Here is a 19,379-nt window from a genome sequence, read left to right as displayed (position 1 = left end):
CCAGTAGCAGCATGTTTGGCAGCCCCCCTCTGTTCCTGCGAAACCCCCTTACAATCAAGTGTAAGGGCCCATTCTTTAGTGTCTGATGTAAGTTTCCAGTGTTGGAATGGGGGGATCTGGGCCTGCCACATAAGAAAGCTGGAAAGAGTCAGAAGAAAAATAATTGAAAAAATATAAAAAATTGAAAAAAAAAAAGGCCAATTGAAAAGTTGCTTAGAATGAGCCATTCTATAACATACTAAAAGTTAACTTAAAGGAAAATCCCCCCTTTAAACAGAGTTTGTGAAATTACATTATATATATATATATATATATATATATATATATATATATATATATATATATATATATATATATATATATATATATATATATATATAGACAAATACAAGATTCCTCTGCACTCAACCCATTATCAATATATTTAAGACAGAGACATTTTGTGCATACTGCTACTAAAAAATGCCTTACCCTTTAAACAAAACAGGGATTGTTTGTCCATATATTGCAATATATTTAAGCTGGCCAACTACGTCAATATATATATATTGTTGTACTCAGTAACAGGCAAATGAACCATGAGGGTATACAGTTGCTCAGAGGTATATAATGTATAGAACAGGAGCTCAAGCTAAATTCTAAATCCACTGAAACTTAAGGTAGCAGCACCATTAAAAAATATTGGTGGCTAGGACCCCACATGAGAAAAAAAAATTGGTGGCCAGCCCCCCCCCACATTATAAATGTGAAAGATGGGGTGCCGGCTAATCAAGTAAGTGTGGCGTGGCGGAGGCCCCCCCCTTACCCTCGGGACCCCCTACAACTCTCCCCCCTGAAGGCTGCCCTGCCTGTGGGCACCGCCGGCCAAGTTCCGCACACAAATCCAAGCGATAAAAAGGTTTCTTAATGCTGCAACCTCCCTTTGTCGGGAGGTTGTGGCAAAAACACTGTTTGCGCATGCAGCGTGTACAGTACACACACACAGCATGCTGGCTCAACTGGGGGGCCCTCCCTAGAGCAGTAGCCCTGCCCCCCCCCCAATCCGACCCTGGTGAAGATAAAAATGGGACTTTCCAGTACAAACGAGGGATCGCGGGTTGAGCAGTCAAAAGAGGGACTGTCCCTCTAAAAACTGGACAGTTGGGAGGTCCCCCACATGAGCATCCAGAACAGTTAAACCCTTTCACCACGTACAAACATCCAGAGAGAGACACAGTGAACTGCCCTAAAAACCTAGAGTAGAGGCTGCGACTTGTACCGAACCTACGCTGCCTGCCAGTAGAATCCATTAGTTTGTATTTACCGCTCACTAATAGGTAGTGCGCAGTGGAGCGGTCACATGGTATAATCACATGTCCGTGACGTCACGGAGGATAGGAACTAGCCGCTACTATCGTAACAATGGAGAAAATGGCGGAGTAAGGAAAGGTCTGGGCGGAGGAAGCCGGAATCTAGCAGAGACCGGAGCGAACGGCCTCTCCCCGTGGTATGTGGAAGCTGACGGTAGCGAAGCGGGATTCACGTTGGGTCAGTGGTACTGTAGGTAGTTTAGGCAGGAGGGCGCTCCAAGGCTATTGGGAGACAATTGCGTAAAGGAAAAAGAGTACGAGAGTTGTTGGTTGCGCTCCTGGGGAAAGGCCAGGCCGCAGTATTGTGTCATGTCACGGTGCTGTGTCGCTGTTAGTACTGTCTGCAGTCACTCTCGGACCTGCCCCAGCCCGTCCCTCTATGTACAGCCGCGATCTTGACTCTCGGGTCCCTCCATTTGCTGCTGGGGAGGAGGGTGATGTCCCGTGAGTGCTCGTTCGCCTATCAGTCGGCTTCTTTATTCGCTGCCCCCAGTGGAAACACAGCAGAGAGCTTCGTTTGTACCGAGAAATCCTTTTCTGTCCATTTATCCTTGTCAGCTGGAGCTGCCATATCGCTTGTTAATGGGGTTACAGATTAATGCTGTTATTGAATGTGGAAGAACCTTCCAGCAATGCGGATGTTACATTTGTGTCATAGGAATATGCTGGAGGTGTTATATAAGAGAACAGCAGAATCATAAATAGGCCATGGCTTCTATAATGTACTTCCTAGTTATTGTTACTAATCCCCTCTTTCTCTCATGGTGAGTAGTGTGGCAAACCATAGCAACCAAACCATAGCAACCAAACTGGCAATGTCAGTCTTTATTTTTTATAGTGGTGCTGACATATTCTGCAGTGCTTTATACTGACATTAGCCATCATTCCCTGTCCCAGGTCTAAAGGTGGCCATACATGGACAGATCTTGCACCAATTTATCAGACCGATCCAATGATGAGATCCAATATGAAACAATACAAGATTCTGTCTGCTGCATCCAAACGTTTCAACAATCCGTGTGTGTGTATATATATATATATATATATATATATATATATATATATATATATATACATACATACATACATATATATTAAAAATCAGATGGCACACACACTAACAAATGTGCTAAATAATTCTAGTGGTTTATTTGAGATTGTTGTTATTTAGCACATTTGCATCTGATTTTTATTATATATATATATATATTGATCCTAGGGCCCGACGATCAGATCACAAGGCCAGGAATGCAGGTGGTGGGATCAAGGACTGCATCAACAAACTAACGCAGGCGTTGATCCACCGTGAATTTTAAAGCTGGCCAATTGACAAATCGGCCAGATATCAATCACTGAGGGCCCGATACATTGGCCAATAAGCTGCCTACTTTGTCTGTCTGCAGCTTTTCTCAGCTTCTGTATGGCCACCTTAAACGAAAACGATACCCCTCAAACAATGTAGGTCTCTATAAAAAGATATTGCATAAAACAGCTCATATGTGAAACCCTGCTTCATGTAAATAAAGCATTTTCATAATAATATGCTTTTTTAGTAGTATGAGCCATTGGGTAATCATAAATACAAAATTGCCATTTTAAAAAAATAAGGGCCGCCCCCTGGGTTCATATGTTTCACGGTGCACACAAACAAACCAAACAAACTATACTTGTTAGGTCACATGAGGCAATTAACAGACAGTTGTGTCTTTTGCTTCAACACTTCTTCCTGTTACAGTTAGAGTTGTAGTATTTCTGGTCAGGTGATCTCTGAGGCAGCACACAGACCATCATGAAAATGGTGGTTCAAGGCAAGAGATGTAAACAGGCAATATTTACTTAAATATATATTTGAGTTTGAGAAGATTCTTTAATATGACACTTCATTTGATATAAAATATTTGTTGCTCAAGTATTCGTTTTGGGGGTATAGGTTTCCTTTAATGCCCCAACCCATTTACACACACCATGGCCAATGATTTTTTATTTTATTCTTTTAATCAGGAACATAATAACCTGCTTTCGGGTTGTTTAAGGAAACAGAATACCCAAAGGAAACACAGGCTGGCATGACATGGGCAAACAAAGTTTCTGTAGATAATGCCCTGCCTGGAATGTAACCTTGGGCTACATATAGGTAGTAAAACTTACCCACTGATCCACCCTGCTGCCCCATTTGTATTTCATTTTTAATCATCTAGTACACTGGTCAAAGCTATTTGCTGATTTGTAGTTCTGTGTGACTGCACTGATGCCAGTTTGCCTGTTGTGTGTGTATGTGTGTATATATATATATATACACACACACACACACACACACACACACACACACACACACACACACACACACACACACACACACACACACATACCGTTGGGTGTTGTACTATGTCACTTTATTTACCAGCACCTGGGCAAGTTGCTAAACAAGTTTAGGGTGTGCAAAAACATTCGGGATGCACCGAATCCACTATTTTGGATTCGACTGAAAGATTTGGCTGAATACCGAAATAAATCCTAATCTGCATATGGTGGGAAGGGGAAAACATTTTTTACTTCCTTGTTTTGTGATAAAAAGTCGCGTGAATTCCCTCCACGCCCTTAATTTGCATATGTAAATTAGGATTTGGTTCACCGGACAGAAGGATTCAGCCGAATCCTGCTGAAAAAGACCGAATCCTGGATTCAGTGCATCCCTAAAAAACATACAGGCAGCAAAACTTTACCCCCAAAATGAATATTTAAGCAAGTTAGTTTATATCATATTAAGTGGCATGTTTAAGAATCTTACCAAACTGGAATATATATTGAAGTGAATATTGTCCTTTTACATCTCTTGCCTTGAGCCACCATTTTGTGATGGTCTGTGTGCTGCCTCAGAGATCACCTGACCAGAAATACTACAGCTCTAACAGGAAGAAGTGTGGAAACAAAAGACAGATCTCTGTCTGTTAATTGGCTCATGTGACCTACTGCATGGTATGTTTGTGTGCACCGAGAATCCTACGATCCCAGGGGGCGGCCCTTATTATATAAAATGGCAATTTTCGATTTAGGATTACCCAATGGCACATACTACTAAAAAAAAGTATATTATTATGAAAATCTTTTTATAGAGACCTACATTGTTCGTGGGGGGGGTATAGTTTTTTTCTCTAATAGGCTTCTGATAAAACTGACCGTAATGTGTATAGGGACCTTAAGGGGATCCTATCATCGGAAAACATGTTTTTTTCCAAAACACATCAGTTAATAGTGCTACTCCAGCAGAATTCTGCACTGAAATCACTGGGAGTGATGTGAATGATTTAACATTTCTTTAAACTGCTGTGGAATATTTCACCCCTGTATAAATAATGTATTACCGGTAATATACACTGCACATACACTAGGTATTCACTTAAAATAAAAAAAAAGGTGTCGGGAGTTATGGCTCATCGTCTGGGGGAGCCGACCAAGTAGGGAGCCGGTTCATGGTTTTCGAAAACCCGGTAATCTTTGTGGGTGTATGTATCACCTCCCTACTTTGAATGAATTCCTCCAGTAGTTTTACTACAGTAAGAACACCGAGCATTTCAGGTGCTCCTGAAAGAAACACTGATGTGTTAGTGCTTCTGATGGAAAAGTAATAACCCTGCACGCAAGCTTGAGAGAGAGAGATGAGTTCTCTGTTTGCACATGTGAAAGGCTGGTATTGTTGCCTCACTGGCTCTTGGTAACAGCCCTATGATTCAGCACCAGATCATCCGTTTGGGTCTATTTCAGTAAGTATTCCAGCATTTTACTTTGTAGGGATGCAAATCCAGCTGCAACATTTCAGAATGATCAGGAGTTTGGTTCCGTTCCTTGAAACACGCACAGATAAGTCAGAATAAATACTGACATTATTGCCTGTCGGGAAAGGCGTGTGATATTGACATTTTCCCTTACGTGGTGATCATATGCATCGAGTACATTGTGTATGCTCGTGTTATCTATGCGCATGTTCAGCAGCGCCCACTTCAAGGTATTTGGAATAGTACAGTTGCTATATTTATTTTTCTGGGCTTCAGTGATTTAAATAGGAGCTTCCTGCTCGCTTTTACATATTGACAGATTTATGTAAGGAAGCTAAGCAAGTGGCTTGTGACGTTTATGGAATCAGGAAGTAAGTGATTATAATGAATAGTGATTTGTCATGATGTATAGGAATGATTGTGCACATTTAGCACCTTGTCCTGGAGTTTAAATTGTTCCTGGTCCAAGATAGTTTTCTAATGTGACTGTTGATTTCAGAGTTAATTTTAATCCTAGAAGTATGTTTAAGCAAGAATTAAAGGTGTTCTTTCTTAAAAAAAAAAAAAAAAAAGGTTAAAGTACTGTGTATTTCACAACATCCTGTAAACAAACATACATACATACATACATACAGGTATGGGATCTGTTATCCAGAATCCTTGGGACTTGGGGTTTTCCGGATAATTGATTTTTCCGTAATTTGGATCTTCATACCTTAAGTCTACTAGAAAATCACGGAAACGTAAATTCAACCCTATAGGCTGGTTTTGCTTCCAATAAGCCTTAATTATATCTTAGTTTGTATCAAGTACAAGGTACTGTTGTATTATTACAGAGAAAAAAGGAAATCATTTCAAATAAAATTTGGTTTATTTGGATAAAATGGCCTTTTTATAATTTGGAGCTTTCTAAATAATGGGTATCCGGATTATGGGTCCCATACCTATATGTGGTATCTGTCATCCAGAAAAAAATTATCTCTCCGAAATCTCCCATAGACTTGATTTTAATCAAATAATCCAAATTTTTTAAAATAATTCCTTTTCTCTGTAATAATAAAACAGTACCTTGTATTTGATCCCAACTAAGATATAATTAATCATTATTGGAAGCAAAACCAGCCTATTGGGTTTGTTTAATGTTTTTAGTAGACTTAAGGCATCAACATACAAATTACGGAAGGATCTCTTATCAGAAAACCCCCAGGTTCCACACGCATGTATAATGGCTGTTGTGATTATTTATGTATAGATTCGCACTATTGATGTGGTAGGAATGGATTATAAATTCCACCATACAAATTTCAGATCTTCCTTACAGAATTCTGTTCTCCATATTTGCTTTTCTGAGATCCTGTTCGATTTTCCGTTCAGAATGAATGTTACATTGGTCGTTTGTTAAGCATGTGACGACAGAATTAGACCCACATGGGTAAATGAATCTGCTTTTTCTTGGAAAATGTAATAGGGTTTCTTTGAGTGAATGTCGCTGTGTTGAGTCGATATAGTTAAATCCCTTCCCTCTCTTGCTCTTCAGCCTGAAACCTGAGTTGAATCCAGTTTTGGTCTGTGCTGTAGTAAGTTTTATTTCCTAGAAAGAGGCATAAAGGTATTATTATTATGTTCTAACATGCTTTACTTACCCAACTGTCGCTGCGCCACTTGTAAAAAAAACAGCTGCTAGGGTGCAAGAAAAACAAAAATTAAGCAAAAAAAAAAAAAGTCCTGCACTTGTTGGTCTGTGGCAAATTAAAAATATTTATTAAAGCATATGTAAAGTTAAGCGTTTTGATCACTACAGTATGACCTTTCTCAAGGACCTGTGTATCCACAAACATTTCATTTGGGTGGAACTGCCCTCCTCCATAAAACCAGAAGTAATGCCATTTGGAGACAGAGAGGCCTATTTTGTAACACAACACACGCATCTAAATGTGTGTCCCTATTCCACGGCTAAGCTAAGCGCCTTCAATCTATATTGACTGAAGTTATTTTAATGCCAAGCTTTTCCCACTGATTACATAATTGTAGGTTTTTCTGTAAGGCTAGGAATGCTTGAACTACTGGGTCAGAGATGCACACCAGTGTAAAGTAGTGTTTCTACATGGCAGTGGGACACAGGGAAAATAAATACATTTATCTTGAGGAAAAACAATTAGCTTAAAGTTCTATCCTGTCACTACTTGTATGTATTGAGCTTATTGTGATATGAGCAGCAGTAGAACCAGAAGCAATACCGTATGTATAAAAGGGTCTTTTTGTGAGTATTTTCCTTCTCCGTTTAACAGCAGCAGCAACTGTCACGTTGACGCCCAAAAAGGGATGGGATGGTACCTAGATGGATCAGTGCATGGCCTCCGGTCTGCTTTTGATCTGATGAAAGTGCATTTGTAAATTCAGATTTTACTGCCATTGTATTCGTATGGTTTTTACTCCGCCTATAGTACCATGAGTTTGGCCCATTTGTCACTGGGGTTTTTTTTTTTATACCTCTAATAAACACACAATTCAAATGTTTGCTTATTTATGAAAGACCTCGAATGCGGGAAAAACCAAATGAATGCATTCTGGGGGGTCCTTGAATACTCGAATTGATCGAGTTACTGACGATAAAAATAGTTTAAATTGATAGTGCAAACCACCAGAAATAAAAAACGAAAATCATGAAGGCAAAAAACATCTTCAAATGGTTCAAGGGGCTCACTGAGGCAACTTTGGGCGACTATTGAAAACGCATCGCCACGTGTGCATTAGCGCAGGCGACTTTGCGTTGCAGCCTATGGGGAAAAACGTTGAGGCAGTTCGGGGAGATAGTCGCGCAAAAAACAAGGCGACAAAATCTCCCTGAATCTCCTCGTGTGGACTAGCCCTAAAGGTTTTAGCTGGATTATTTTTGGATTGAAACTTTTTGCAGTTTTGGGGCATAATAAATCTTGAAATTTTGGGGGTTTTTTTAATCCCGAATTTTTTTTTACTGAAACTACTATAGAAAACTCAGATTTTTCTGGAAATACACAACTGCCTGGTCTTTATCATATTTGCCTGTTTTTGGCTGTGCATGTCCTCCCAGAACTAACGGGCCATACCACTACATTTCTTTTTAGGTTTATTGCAAAAGAGTGGTCAAATTTTAGCATGTCATTGTGTAAAACTGCCCATATATTGGCAGACATGAGATACCAGTCTAGGGGCCCTGTATGGTGATTGGCAAGCTGTGTTAGTAGCTTCATAATTTATGCAGTGAAAAAAACAAGTGAGATCATTCCCAATATACTCACAGTTTAGTTTAGTTTTAGGGTATCCTTAGTATTCACACTGGAAGTTGGGGTTTGAATGTGGAAGCAGCCTTAAGGCAGGTTAGGGTAAAATTTGGGGAGAATGACTTGATAAGAGTCCAGTTCGAAAGTGTATTATGTAAAGATCTAGAGTGAACACATATTTACTTTAGAACTACGAATGGACAGTATCTGCTTGTGTTTTCCATTATCTACTGGGCCTGCTTCATGTTGTGCCTCCTAGAACTATTAGAAACCTACCTTCTGCTCTGTTACCTAAAAAGTTTGACCACCCCTTTTTTGGACCTAATTCAAACCACCCTTCTGTTGACTCCTTTAGATTTCAATAGATATGCGCCATGGATTAAATGACTTGAGTTGTTTATTTTCTCTTTAGACAACATCATCATTGTATCCATTCATCATCATGGAGAGTGCGGATTCCACCGGAAAAGGGAGCACTGAACAGTCCGAGTCTCAGCGCCAAAGCCAGATGGACAGGCTAGATCGAGAGGAAGCTTTTTATCAGTTTGTAAATAACTTAAATGATGAGGACTACAGACTAATGAGAGATAACAACTTATTGGGGACTCCAGGTAAGTTTCTTTGTTTTTTTTAAAATATAGTTTGAGCTATATACTTGCATTTCATTTCACAATACCCTATCTTGTATGAAGAGTACTAAAATATAACAAGGACTAAAGGGGAAAAATGAAGGTCTGCTGATGGGAACAAAGTGTTCTCTGTGTATTAAATCTGGCTAAATAAAGAAGTACTTGCACAGCTAGAAGTGATGAAGTAATATGACCATTTTTGGAGTATATTGTGTTATGGTTACATTTCAGGTTAACCAGTTATCAAGGGATGCTGGGAATGGACCAGGATGGCCACAGGTCGTCCATGCTATTTATTTATTTATTTTTTGATCAGGAGTGTTAGTTTTTATTGAAAGGTTCACACACATGACTTGTACATGTATGGTTTTGTATTACACAATTCTACACATGCTGACGGTTTATTACAGATACATAGAAGATTTATGCTTTGATCTAACTCAGATTAGTTCCCCGTAAACTAACCCCCGCACATTCATATTTAGCTTCCTCACGGGAGGGGTGGGGTATAGCCTCTCTATTTTGGTGTTCTGTCCAGCAATGCCAAGTTTGGGCATACTTGTCCAGACACCATTTTTTATCCATTATTGTTTTCTCTAGTGTTGCTAGCTCCTTCATAGGTCTATACTCTTGGAAGGTAGGAAGGGTAACGTCCTTCCAATGCAAGGTGAGCACCCTCCTGGCTTGGAATAGTGCCTTGGTGATGAAGATTTTCATATGGTAGTCCATATTTATATTCAAGTCTAGTGTTAGGAGACACGACCTGGCATTGCAATTACTCCACCCTGGGCAGCATTAGATATCCACTCGCAAATACCTTTCCAGTACAGTTAGAGTTTTATACAGCTCCACAATGTATGTTCCAGGGTGGCTACTTCTGTATTGCATCTTGGGCACGTTGAGGACTGGAGGACCTTCATCCCAAACAATCTCTAAACTGTATAGTATGCTGTATGTATTTTATACAGCTGCAGCAGACTATGTTTTAAGGACATGGAAACTACTAGTGGTGTGGTCAACACCCACTCCCATTGGTCATCTGTGATAACACCAAGATCCCCTTCCCAAGCGTCCCTAGCCAGGATAGTGTCACTGTACAATGGTTTATGCATACGTTTATACAGAGTGGACACCTTGCCTTTTTGGGCAGGCTCTAGCAAGATGTCCATTATAGGTGACTTTCATGTTACAATTTTTACCCTGCCAGATTTGAGTTGCTAGTGCCGTGCTTAAAGGAACACTATACGCCCCAAACAATGTAGGTCTCTATTAAAAGATACTGAGTAAAACAGCTCATGTGTAAAACCCTGCTTCATGTAAATGAACCATTATCATCATAATATACTTTTTTAGTAGTATGTGCCATTGGGTAATCATAAATAGAAAATTGCCATTTTAAAAAATAAGGGCCGCCCCCTGAGATCGTACGATTCACTGTGCACACATACAAACCACATGTAAGGTCACATGAGCCAATTAACAGACCGAGTTCTGCCTTTTGCTTCCTCACTTCTTCCTGTTACAGTTAGAGTTGTAGTATTTCTGGTCAGGTGATCTCTGAGGCAGCACAGATAGAGTCACGAAATGGTGGTTCAAGGCAAGAGATTTAAAAGAGCAATATTTATGTAAATATATATTCCAGTTTGGTAAGATTCTTTAATATGTCATTCAATTTGATATAAACTATCTGTCGCTTAAGTATTCATTTTGGGGGTATAGTTTTCCTTTAACCTGTGGTGCATCAGCCACTGTGATTGCTGGAGGTGCCTAGAGTTGTGGAGTACCTGGAGGGGTCTTACCCAGTCATCCTCCCACACATCCTCTAGGGTAGTGAGGTTCAGCGTACGCCATATTCTAGGAGGGTTTAAAGCGACCAGGCCCGGGAATTCCCCATTACCCCATATGGGAGTCTGGGGCAGGTAATGACTATATTGAACTGCCTTATGTGCCAGTTGCATGATTTTTGCTTGCGTCCATGAATATAGTACCCCCTATTGTAAAATATAAGGATATTCTAAGTTACCTAGGAGTTCCATGACCATATAAAAGCACGAGGCCGAAGGCCAGGTCATGGAACTCTGAGGTGACTTCTAATATCCTCCTATTTTGGAACAGGGGGTACTTTATATTATAGATTAAACAGATGACATCACTGAGCACCGTTTATAAGGATATAATTTACAGAATATTCATTGTCTATTATATGTGTGTGTGTGTGTGTGTGTGTGTGTGTGTGTGTGTGTATATATATATATATATATATATATATATATATATATATATATATATATATATATATATATATATATATAATGCCTTGCATGTGTAACGAGGCACACCATCTTAGATGACGTATCATGACACTGGAAGACTTAACTCCCTCCAAAATGTAATGTCAGCGTGGGGATTTTTTGGCCAATCAGAGGAAAGCGAATGTAACATCATGTGCGGTGCTAAACATTGGCTGGAGCGATTTGAAGGTCACTGAAGAAGTGGAATAATAAATGCCTGTTCAGCAAATTCCTGGAGAGAACCCCTGTGTAAAGTCATAATGTCAATGAAAACATTTGCTGCAGTTTGAAACACGTTTTCTATTATTTGAGCTTGGGTCCCTGCTTCCATTAAAGTAACGCAAACTTATCTGGAAACCCGATATCCAGAAAGCTCTGGATTACGGAAAGGCCATCTCCCGTAGACTCCATTATAATCAAATAATCCACATTTTTAAAAAAAGGGTTTCCTTTTTCGCTGCAATAATAAAACAGTATCTTGTGCATGATCCCAACTAAGATATAATTAATCCTTATTGGGAGCAAAACCAGCCTATTGGGTTTTTGATGTTTACATGATTTGCATTTACATGAAATGTTTACATAAAATGTTAATTCCGTATTTGCCTTCAGTACAAAACTCTGCAGCCTTGGTCATTTAATGGGGTCTGAGTGTAGCAGTTGGTTGGGGAACCAAGATCAAGATACCTTGGCAGTAAAATAAAATGGAGCAGGAAGAACTGTTTAGTTTTGGCACTATTCATGCAGTTCTACAGGCAGAGCTTATTTTCTTTGTATCCGCTTTCATGATAACGGAACTGCCAGTTTAATATTGCAGATGCTTACCATATCACTATGTTTCCTTGACATGCATTAAGTATTCATTCAAAACTGCCTTTGTCTGGTGTATTACAGGGGAAATTACTAAAGAGGAATTGTTGCAAAGGCTTCAGCAAATCAAAGAAGGGCCACCACAGCCAAGTACAGAAGAAACAAGAGGTATAATTGGGCTCTTTTGCGCTGCTAAGAGATCAGCTTCTACTGAACTACTGTAAAACCTTGTTCTCCTTAAAGGGCACCTATCACAGCCAAAATCAAACGTATTAACAATCTGACCAGTACAACATAAACACGTTTAATCAAACTACATATATAGTTTTTTGAAAAAAACTGCAGGTTTTAAAAAATCCCTTACTTTGTCAAATGGGCTCTTTCACTGTGTGAGGCCATACTGAGACTATAACAGAGACTATAATATGCAAATTTCAGGAGCATGCTCAGATTGTAACACTGCTTATTGAGTATTCTACCCAGAATGCCTAGCTTTAGTAAACTCCTCCACTAAAAGTTTCACGAGATTTCCCTATCTTGTCCCCTGCTGGTGATGTTATTATGCAAATGAAGGGCACACACTAACTTCCAGCAGGTGGCAGCACTACTGAACAGCAGCTAACACACAGGTTTGGCTGATTTGAAAATAGCTTAGAAGGGTTGATAAGCAACATGGAATTTCATGAGCTGCAGTTGGCTGGGAAGATATAGGTAGGAGCCAGTGAAATCCAAGATGGCTGCTTCAGCTAGAACTGCAGTGGTTATAGGGGAGATCTTGCAGAAGGTATAGTGAGCTGATGATTTACATTATACAAACAATTCTGTTTTAAAAATCAGATTTCTTGAACTTTCACATAGGGTATTTACTTAGGATATGTTTTTAGTTATGATTGGTGCCCTTTAATGACCAAAATATTGATCATATTAGGTTAAACTGGCTTTTACTTAAAGGGCACCTGTCACCCAGATGTAAATAGCTGTATTTTGACCCTTGTCAAATTAAACAGGAAGCTGTTATATTTAGAAATAGATATAGATAAGATATTTTTACACCTTCATGTCACTGACCTCCTCCCTGCCCCCCTCTGTCTATAATTGCATAGCTTCTGCCTGGGCATCATTTTGGCTGCATACACAAGATTTTGGGATCATGCATCGCTTGCCTTCTTGGTGTTGGCCTGCTTTATGTGATTCTGAAGGAAACACAATTTAAATCGCTTATTGTAAGGCCTATTTATCAAAGTCCGCATTTATCTCATTTCATATTCTTTTCTGAAAAATACTCCAACCAAATTGACACGGGTTTTTTCCTCTTATTCATCAATACATGTTCCCGAATTTTCCACCCAAAAACTCCCAGATTTTTGCCCGAAAACCAAAAAATCTTCGGATTATTGCATAAAACCCAACGCAGATATCTTTGCGACTTCTCACATTCACTTATATGCAACCTCTGCAGTTCTGAGATGCCGGATTTTCGGATTCTGACTTTTTTCCCATCCTCGGGGAACAAAATTCGTATGTTTTTTTTTTTTCACTAAAAATTTCGATTTTATAGTAAAAAAAAAAAAAAGTTTGGGGTTTAATAAATAACCCCCTTAGTGTATGGGAAGTTATTATTTTGCTTAACCAACAAGCAAATTATTGGAATTATTTCTTAGGCTAACCATTACTAACCATTACTCTTTAAAGCACAAGGAGAGGCTAATTCACTGTTGGTGACAAATTAATAATTGCTAAGTATATTTTCTCAAGGCCAATGCTTCTTTGTTTTAGAAAGTCTGCACTGGCAAACATGAGCAGTAGACTACAAAAAAAATTTGTCAGCTGGCAAAAATTTCTAACATTAGAAGGCATCCCAGAATCGAGTGTCACTTTTACTGTTAATTGTAATTTATCCTTTTTGTTTTATAAGGCTTTTGTCTTGAGAGACTTTCCTGTGAGCTGTCTTATTTTACTATCCCATTACATCAGATCTAATTTATTTTAGGCGATTCTGTCTCCACAGGTGAGGACCCTGCAGAGGATTCATCCAATGGAGATTCCATAATAGACTGGCTGAATTCAGTGCGACAGACTGGGAACACAACACGAAGTGGTCAGAGAGGCAATCAGTCCTGGAGGGCAGTGAGCAGGACAAATCCAAACAGTGGGGATTTCAGGTTTAGTTTGGAAATCAATGTGAATCGTACTTCTGGCACCGCAAGCATGCCTTCGCTTGACCAATCGGCTGAAATGCCTGGGCCTGAGGATATGGAAGTGAGTAGTCAGGGTGAGGCTGAGAATGTACCTGAACCTGAAACTGTACCTGAATCTATACGTGAACCTGAATCTGTAGATGAACCTGTATCGGTAGCTGAACCTGTATCGGTAGCTGAACCTGTATCGGTAGCTGAACCTGAATCGGTAGCTGAACCTGAATCTGTAGCTGCATCTGTACCTGTACCTGAATCTGTACCTGAACCTGAATCTGTACCTGAACCTGAATCTGTACCTGAACCTGAATCTGTACCTGAACCTGAATCTGTACCTGAACCTGAATCTGTACCTGAACCTGAATCTGTACCTGAACCTGAATCTGTACCTGAACCTGAATCTGTACCTGAACCTGAATCAATAGCTGAACCTGAATCAATAGCTGAACCTGAATCTGTACCTGTACCTGAATCTGTACCTGTACCTGAATCTGTACCTGTTGCCACAAGGCCAGCACCAGTAGAGGTGACAGTAGAGGAAGCTCCAATACAGAGGGGGCAAAGGAGGGCCAGAAGCAGGAGTCCGGATCAGCGCAGGACGCGAGCTAGAACCGATAGAAGCAGATCCCCTCTATATCAAACTGTTGATCCACCTATTCGAAGGGCTCAGCATAGTTCATCACAGACTGTTGATGCTTCCAATACAGAAGAAGCAGAGGGTAGCTCTAGGACTAGGCACCATGTTAGTTCTCAAGTGCACAGCTCTTCATCAAATGAAACAGAGGGTAGTTCTAGAACTAGACAGCATATTACAGCCAGACAACAAGCTCTTGGGACTGAAGGTCAGAGCCAAAGCACTGTTCATCTGTCAAACCCCGAGTCAAGAAGCTCTTCCCAAACTCCTCAGACAGACTCCCCCAGTAATGCAGAGACTACAGGTACCGGGCAGAGGCCTCCCACCATTGTGCTAGATCTGCAAGTAAGGCGCGTGCGCCCAGGTGATTACAGGCAGAGAGACAGCATAGCTAACCGGACACGTTCACGCTCTCAGACTCCCAACAACACTGTCACATATGAGAGCGAGAGAGGAGGATTTCGTCGCACTTTCTCGCGGTCTGAACGTGCCGGGGTTAGAACCTATGTAAGTACCATCCGAATTCCAATCCGAAGAATCCTGAACACTGGGCTCAGTGAGACCACATCTGTAGCCATCCAGACAATGCTGAGGCAAATAATGACTGGCTTTGGGGAACTCAGCTACTTCATGTACAATGATAACGACGCTGATCCTAACAACCCCACAGCAGTATCTCCTCCTGCAGCAGTTCCTGGTGAAGTACAAAACAACCCAAGCGCAGAGGTCAGAGCTCCTATTGCTGAGCCTGCAGAACCTGTTGCTCCAGTGGAAAGTGATGAAGGCAGCAATGTTGCAACATCTGCAACCAGGAGGGAGGGTCGCAATAGCAGAGGTGGTGTCACTTTGGAAGAAAGCGGATCTCTACCTTTTCTTAGTCTGGCCCAGTTTTTCCTGCTTAATGAGGATGATGATGATCAGCCAAGAGGACTCACCAAAGAGCAAATCGACAACCTGTCCACCCGAAATTATGGTGAAAATGATGCCCTGAAAACCTGTAGCGTGTGCATAACAGAATATACAGAAGGGAACAAGCTGCGCAAACTGCCTTGTTCCCACGAGTACCACATCCACTGTATTGACCGCTGGTTGTCCGAAAATTCTACCTGTCCCATCTGTCGCCGAGCAGTCCTGGTTGCAGGCAACAGAGAGAGCATTGTGTAAATCCTTTAATATAAACTCTTAGTTACGCCTCTGGCGTTTCCAGAGCCTGGGAAGGGTCGTGGAGTAGAGACGGGGGGGGGGATATGCTTTTTATGACCACTTTTTGAGTGGTGCTTTAAATTAGGTTTTTGGCTTGGAGTGAGTTGTCCTGTTTGATTACACATATTTCATTTTCCTTCTGCATTCAATTGTGTTAATGAAATGTGTGACAGTTCACCAAACAAGTGAATGGCCTGTCTAAGGACATGTATTCCTCCACCACCTGAACATGTATTAAGCAAGGACAATTGTTTCCCCCCAGCAGTTTTTAACTTTCAGTGCTGGAATGATACGAGGACATGAACTTGCCGCCTGGATCGATGTTTGCATCCCTCACCCAAGTTTTCTTTTAAGTAAACTGTTTCTAGTCGCAAGAGCTGCTTTAAATGTACATGTATACGATTTTATGTGTATTTCTCCCCGCATCAGTGTTTTTTTTTTTTTTTGGAATGAAAGTGTTTACTTCAACGGTGTTCTGTGGCCATATATCCTAGCACAGAACTGTAAATATGCACAGATATTCACTGTTTTATATATTCATTTCCTTGTGTATTCATGTAGCTCTACGCCCCCAACCCCACCGTGACATACACTCACAATTCAACATAAGCAAGAAAAAGTCCTTTGTGCCCTTAAAAGTACAAGAAGCTGAATAAACTCAGATCAGAATTGACTGAAGACTAAAAGCGTTGCACTTATTAGTTATTGGCTGCAGACTAAGTGTAATTTTTGTGTTACCCATAATGCTTTCAGTGCAAGCAGCACCTTCACATCCAAGGCATTTGGAGCATTATATCTGTCAAATTGTGACCCATGGGTTCATCCTGCAAATGTAGATTTGAATCATGTGGAAAAAGGTTTTTTTTTTCTTTTTTAAGTCTAAATGTTTTAAGGTTGGCATTTAACCCCTCTAATGATCCCCCCTCCATTTCTATATTTAGTTAAAATGTAATTATGGTAAGATACATACCCAACGTAATCTTCCAGTGTGTCTACATGTTAAGCTTCACTTTGAGTATCGATACACAGCGTGGGCTTATTAAAATAGAGTCCCAACCCCAGTCTGGGTCCCCTGCTGGACGAAACCTTAAAGGGATTTCAGTTTTTTGTTTTTTTAAGAGACTGAGGCTTTGTACGCTAGCAAACAATGTATATGTGGTGTTCGGTGGCTTGGTGTTCTGCCTTGCTTCAAGGTTCATCCTATATCACAAAAGTGGGCAAGTCCAACTTTTTCCTGAAGGGGATCTGCTCTTCCTTCCAGCACTGAAAGGGTGCAGAGGTGGCAAATCTGTAAAATAAAGTTTGTAACCAATGGCAGCATATACACACAATCTCTCTCTATCTCCCCCCCCCCCCCCCCCCCGTAGGTCTTTTGCTCTTTCTCTCACACTCTTGGGGTTCAAGCACACGGGCAGATTCGTGAGGCAACTTCTGAAATCGAATCGCCGCGAGTGCATTGGCGCTGGCGTTTTCGCATTATAGCTGGGGGAAGGCAGTTTTGTGAGATTGTCGCCCCGCAGAAGAGGTGACTAGTCGCCAGGCGACTAAATCTCCCCGAATCTGCCTGTGTGCTAGCTCCCTTTCACTCTCTATCTCTGACTCTGCCGTAGGTCTTTGTTTTTTTCTTTCTCTCACACTCTATCTCACACACTCTCTCTCTCTCTCTATGTCACTCTCTGCCGGCTCGCCATAGGTCTTTGTGTAAATAAACAAAGAATCTCATTCTGTATGTCGGAAGGCTCATCGGTGACATACTGTAGCAATTTGCTGATTCAGTTAAATTCGGGATATTTATCTTGTGAAATATAACAAATGTCTATGCTTGTTGAATAAAAAAAAAAAAATCACTGTTTAAAACGTATAGCTTTTTGTAGAAGCTTTGTCCCCCCCCCACCATATCCCACCACCAATGCACAGTTCTTACTTGACAAGTTCAACAAGACAAAAATGTGCACGTATGGACATTATGAACACGTTTTTCAATACTTATTATCAATTTACATATACATTGCTTGCAGCTTTGCTGGAAAGGGGTTTATGAGAGAGGGCCTTGCGCCTGTTTCAATATATGTTCAAAGATGGCTGCTAACCTGTAATTGGACTAAATGTTTTAAACCGAAGAAACACAATTCTCCGTTTTATCAGCAGTGACACAGCTCAACTGCAGCAGGACATTCCTCCATGTAGTTTGAAGCTGGCCCTACTGAGACTGATAAAAGCTGCAGTCCTATACGTTGATGAAAATCCGACCAATAGCTTGGCAGGTGTGAAACACATAGACATGTTGCTGCCTTCCTCTCTGTACAGGTCTCTGAACAACCCCATTATGATCCTAGGGTCCAAATGATCAGATGAACTTGATTTAGTCCAAAAGTGTATGCCCAGCTTTAAAGGGGTGGTTCGGCTTTAACTTTTAGTATGTTATGGAATGGCCAGTTCTAAGCAACTTTTCAATTAACTTTCATTATTTATTTTTATAGTTAGTTGCCTTTTTCTTTTGACTCTTTGCAGAAGGGCATCGCTGACCCCTTCTAAAAAGCAAATGCTCTGTAAGGCTACAAATGTATTGTTGTTGCTAATTTTTATTAATCGTCTTTCTATTCAGGCCCAATCCTATTCATGTTTCACTCTCTTATTCAAATCAGTGCATGGTTGCTAGGGTACTTTGGACCCTAGCTACTGGATTGCTTAAAATGCTAATTGAAGAGCTGCTGAATAAAAAGCTAAATAACTCAAAAACCATAAATTGCAAAATAGCTCAGAATATCATGCTCAAAGGTGAACAACCCCTTTAAAGGGGAACTCCTGCTTTCAAACCAAAATTTGATAAAGAGACCCACATAACACAGAAACCCCTAATATACCCATCACAGTTACCTGTTTCTTCAAAAAGTATGACTAAATTCCATTTTCTATGCTGAAATCCAGCTGTTTAACTGTTCTTCTCTTTCTGCATCATTTGAAATCCTGGCAGGGAAGGAGGAACTAAACACTGATGTTACAAATTGTAACAATTGCAACAAACTCCACATCTTACAGACAGCATGCAGGAACTACATAACCCACAATGCATTGCATTGAAATCACATGTGCAGGGAATTGTGGTGTTTGGAGGTTCCAGGCTGAGGACCGATGGCTGCTGATACAAAGTAACAGTAGTCAACCAGCTCAACAAAGTAGTCAGACAGATCAGCAGGAGAGAGCAGGGGGCTAGGCTCAGGGAACTGTCAGAAAC

At 40.5% G+C, this 19,379-nt stretch overlaps 1 protein-coding gene across 3 annotated transcripts; it reads left to right on the top strand.

The window, feature by feature from the left end:
* The first annotated feature begins 1,208 nt into the window (after positions 1-1,208).
* Positions 1,209-18,005, top strand: rlim.L (ring finger protein, LIM domain interacting L homeolog). Of its 3 annotated transcripts, none has more exons than XM_018228517.2 (4): positions 1,209-1,527; positions 8,795-8,993; positions 12,197-12,280; positions 14,121-18,005. In XM_018228517.2, the coding sequence occupies exons 1-4, from the start codon at positions 1,489-1,491 to the stop codon at positions 16,103-16,105; spliced, it is 2,307 nt and encodes a 768-aa protein (XP_018084006.1). In that variant the 5' UTR covers positions 1,209-1,488; the 3' UTR covers positions 16,106-18,005.
* Positions 18,006-19,379: the final 1,374 nt, after the last annotated feature.

Source organism: Xenopus laevis, chromosome 8L, assembly GCF_017654675.1.
Source record: "Xenopus laevis strain J_2021 chromosome 8L, Xenopus_laevis_v10.1, whole genome shotgun sequence".
NCBI classification, from domain to species: domain Eukaryota; kingdom Metazoa; phylum Chordata; class Amphibia; order Anura; family Pipidae; genus Xenopus; species Xenopus laevis.
The sequence above is the reverse complement of the archived record's forward strand: the minus strand, read 5'-3'. Positions and strand labels throughout refer to the sequence as shown.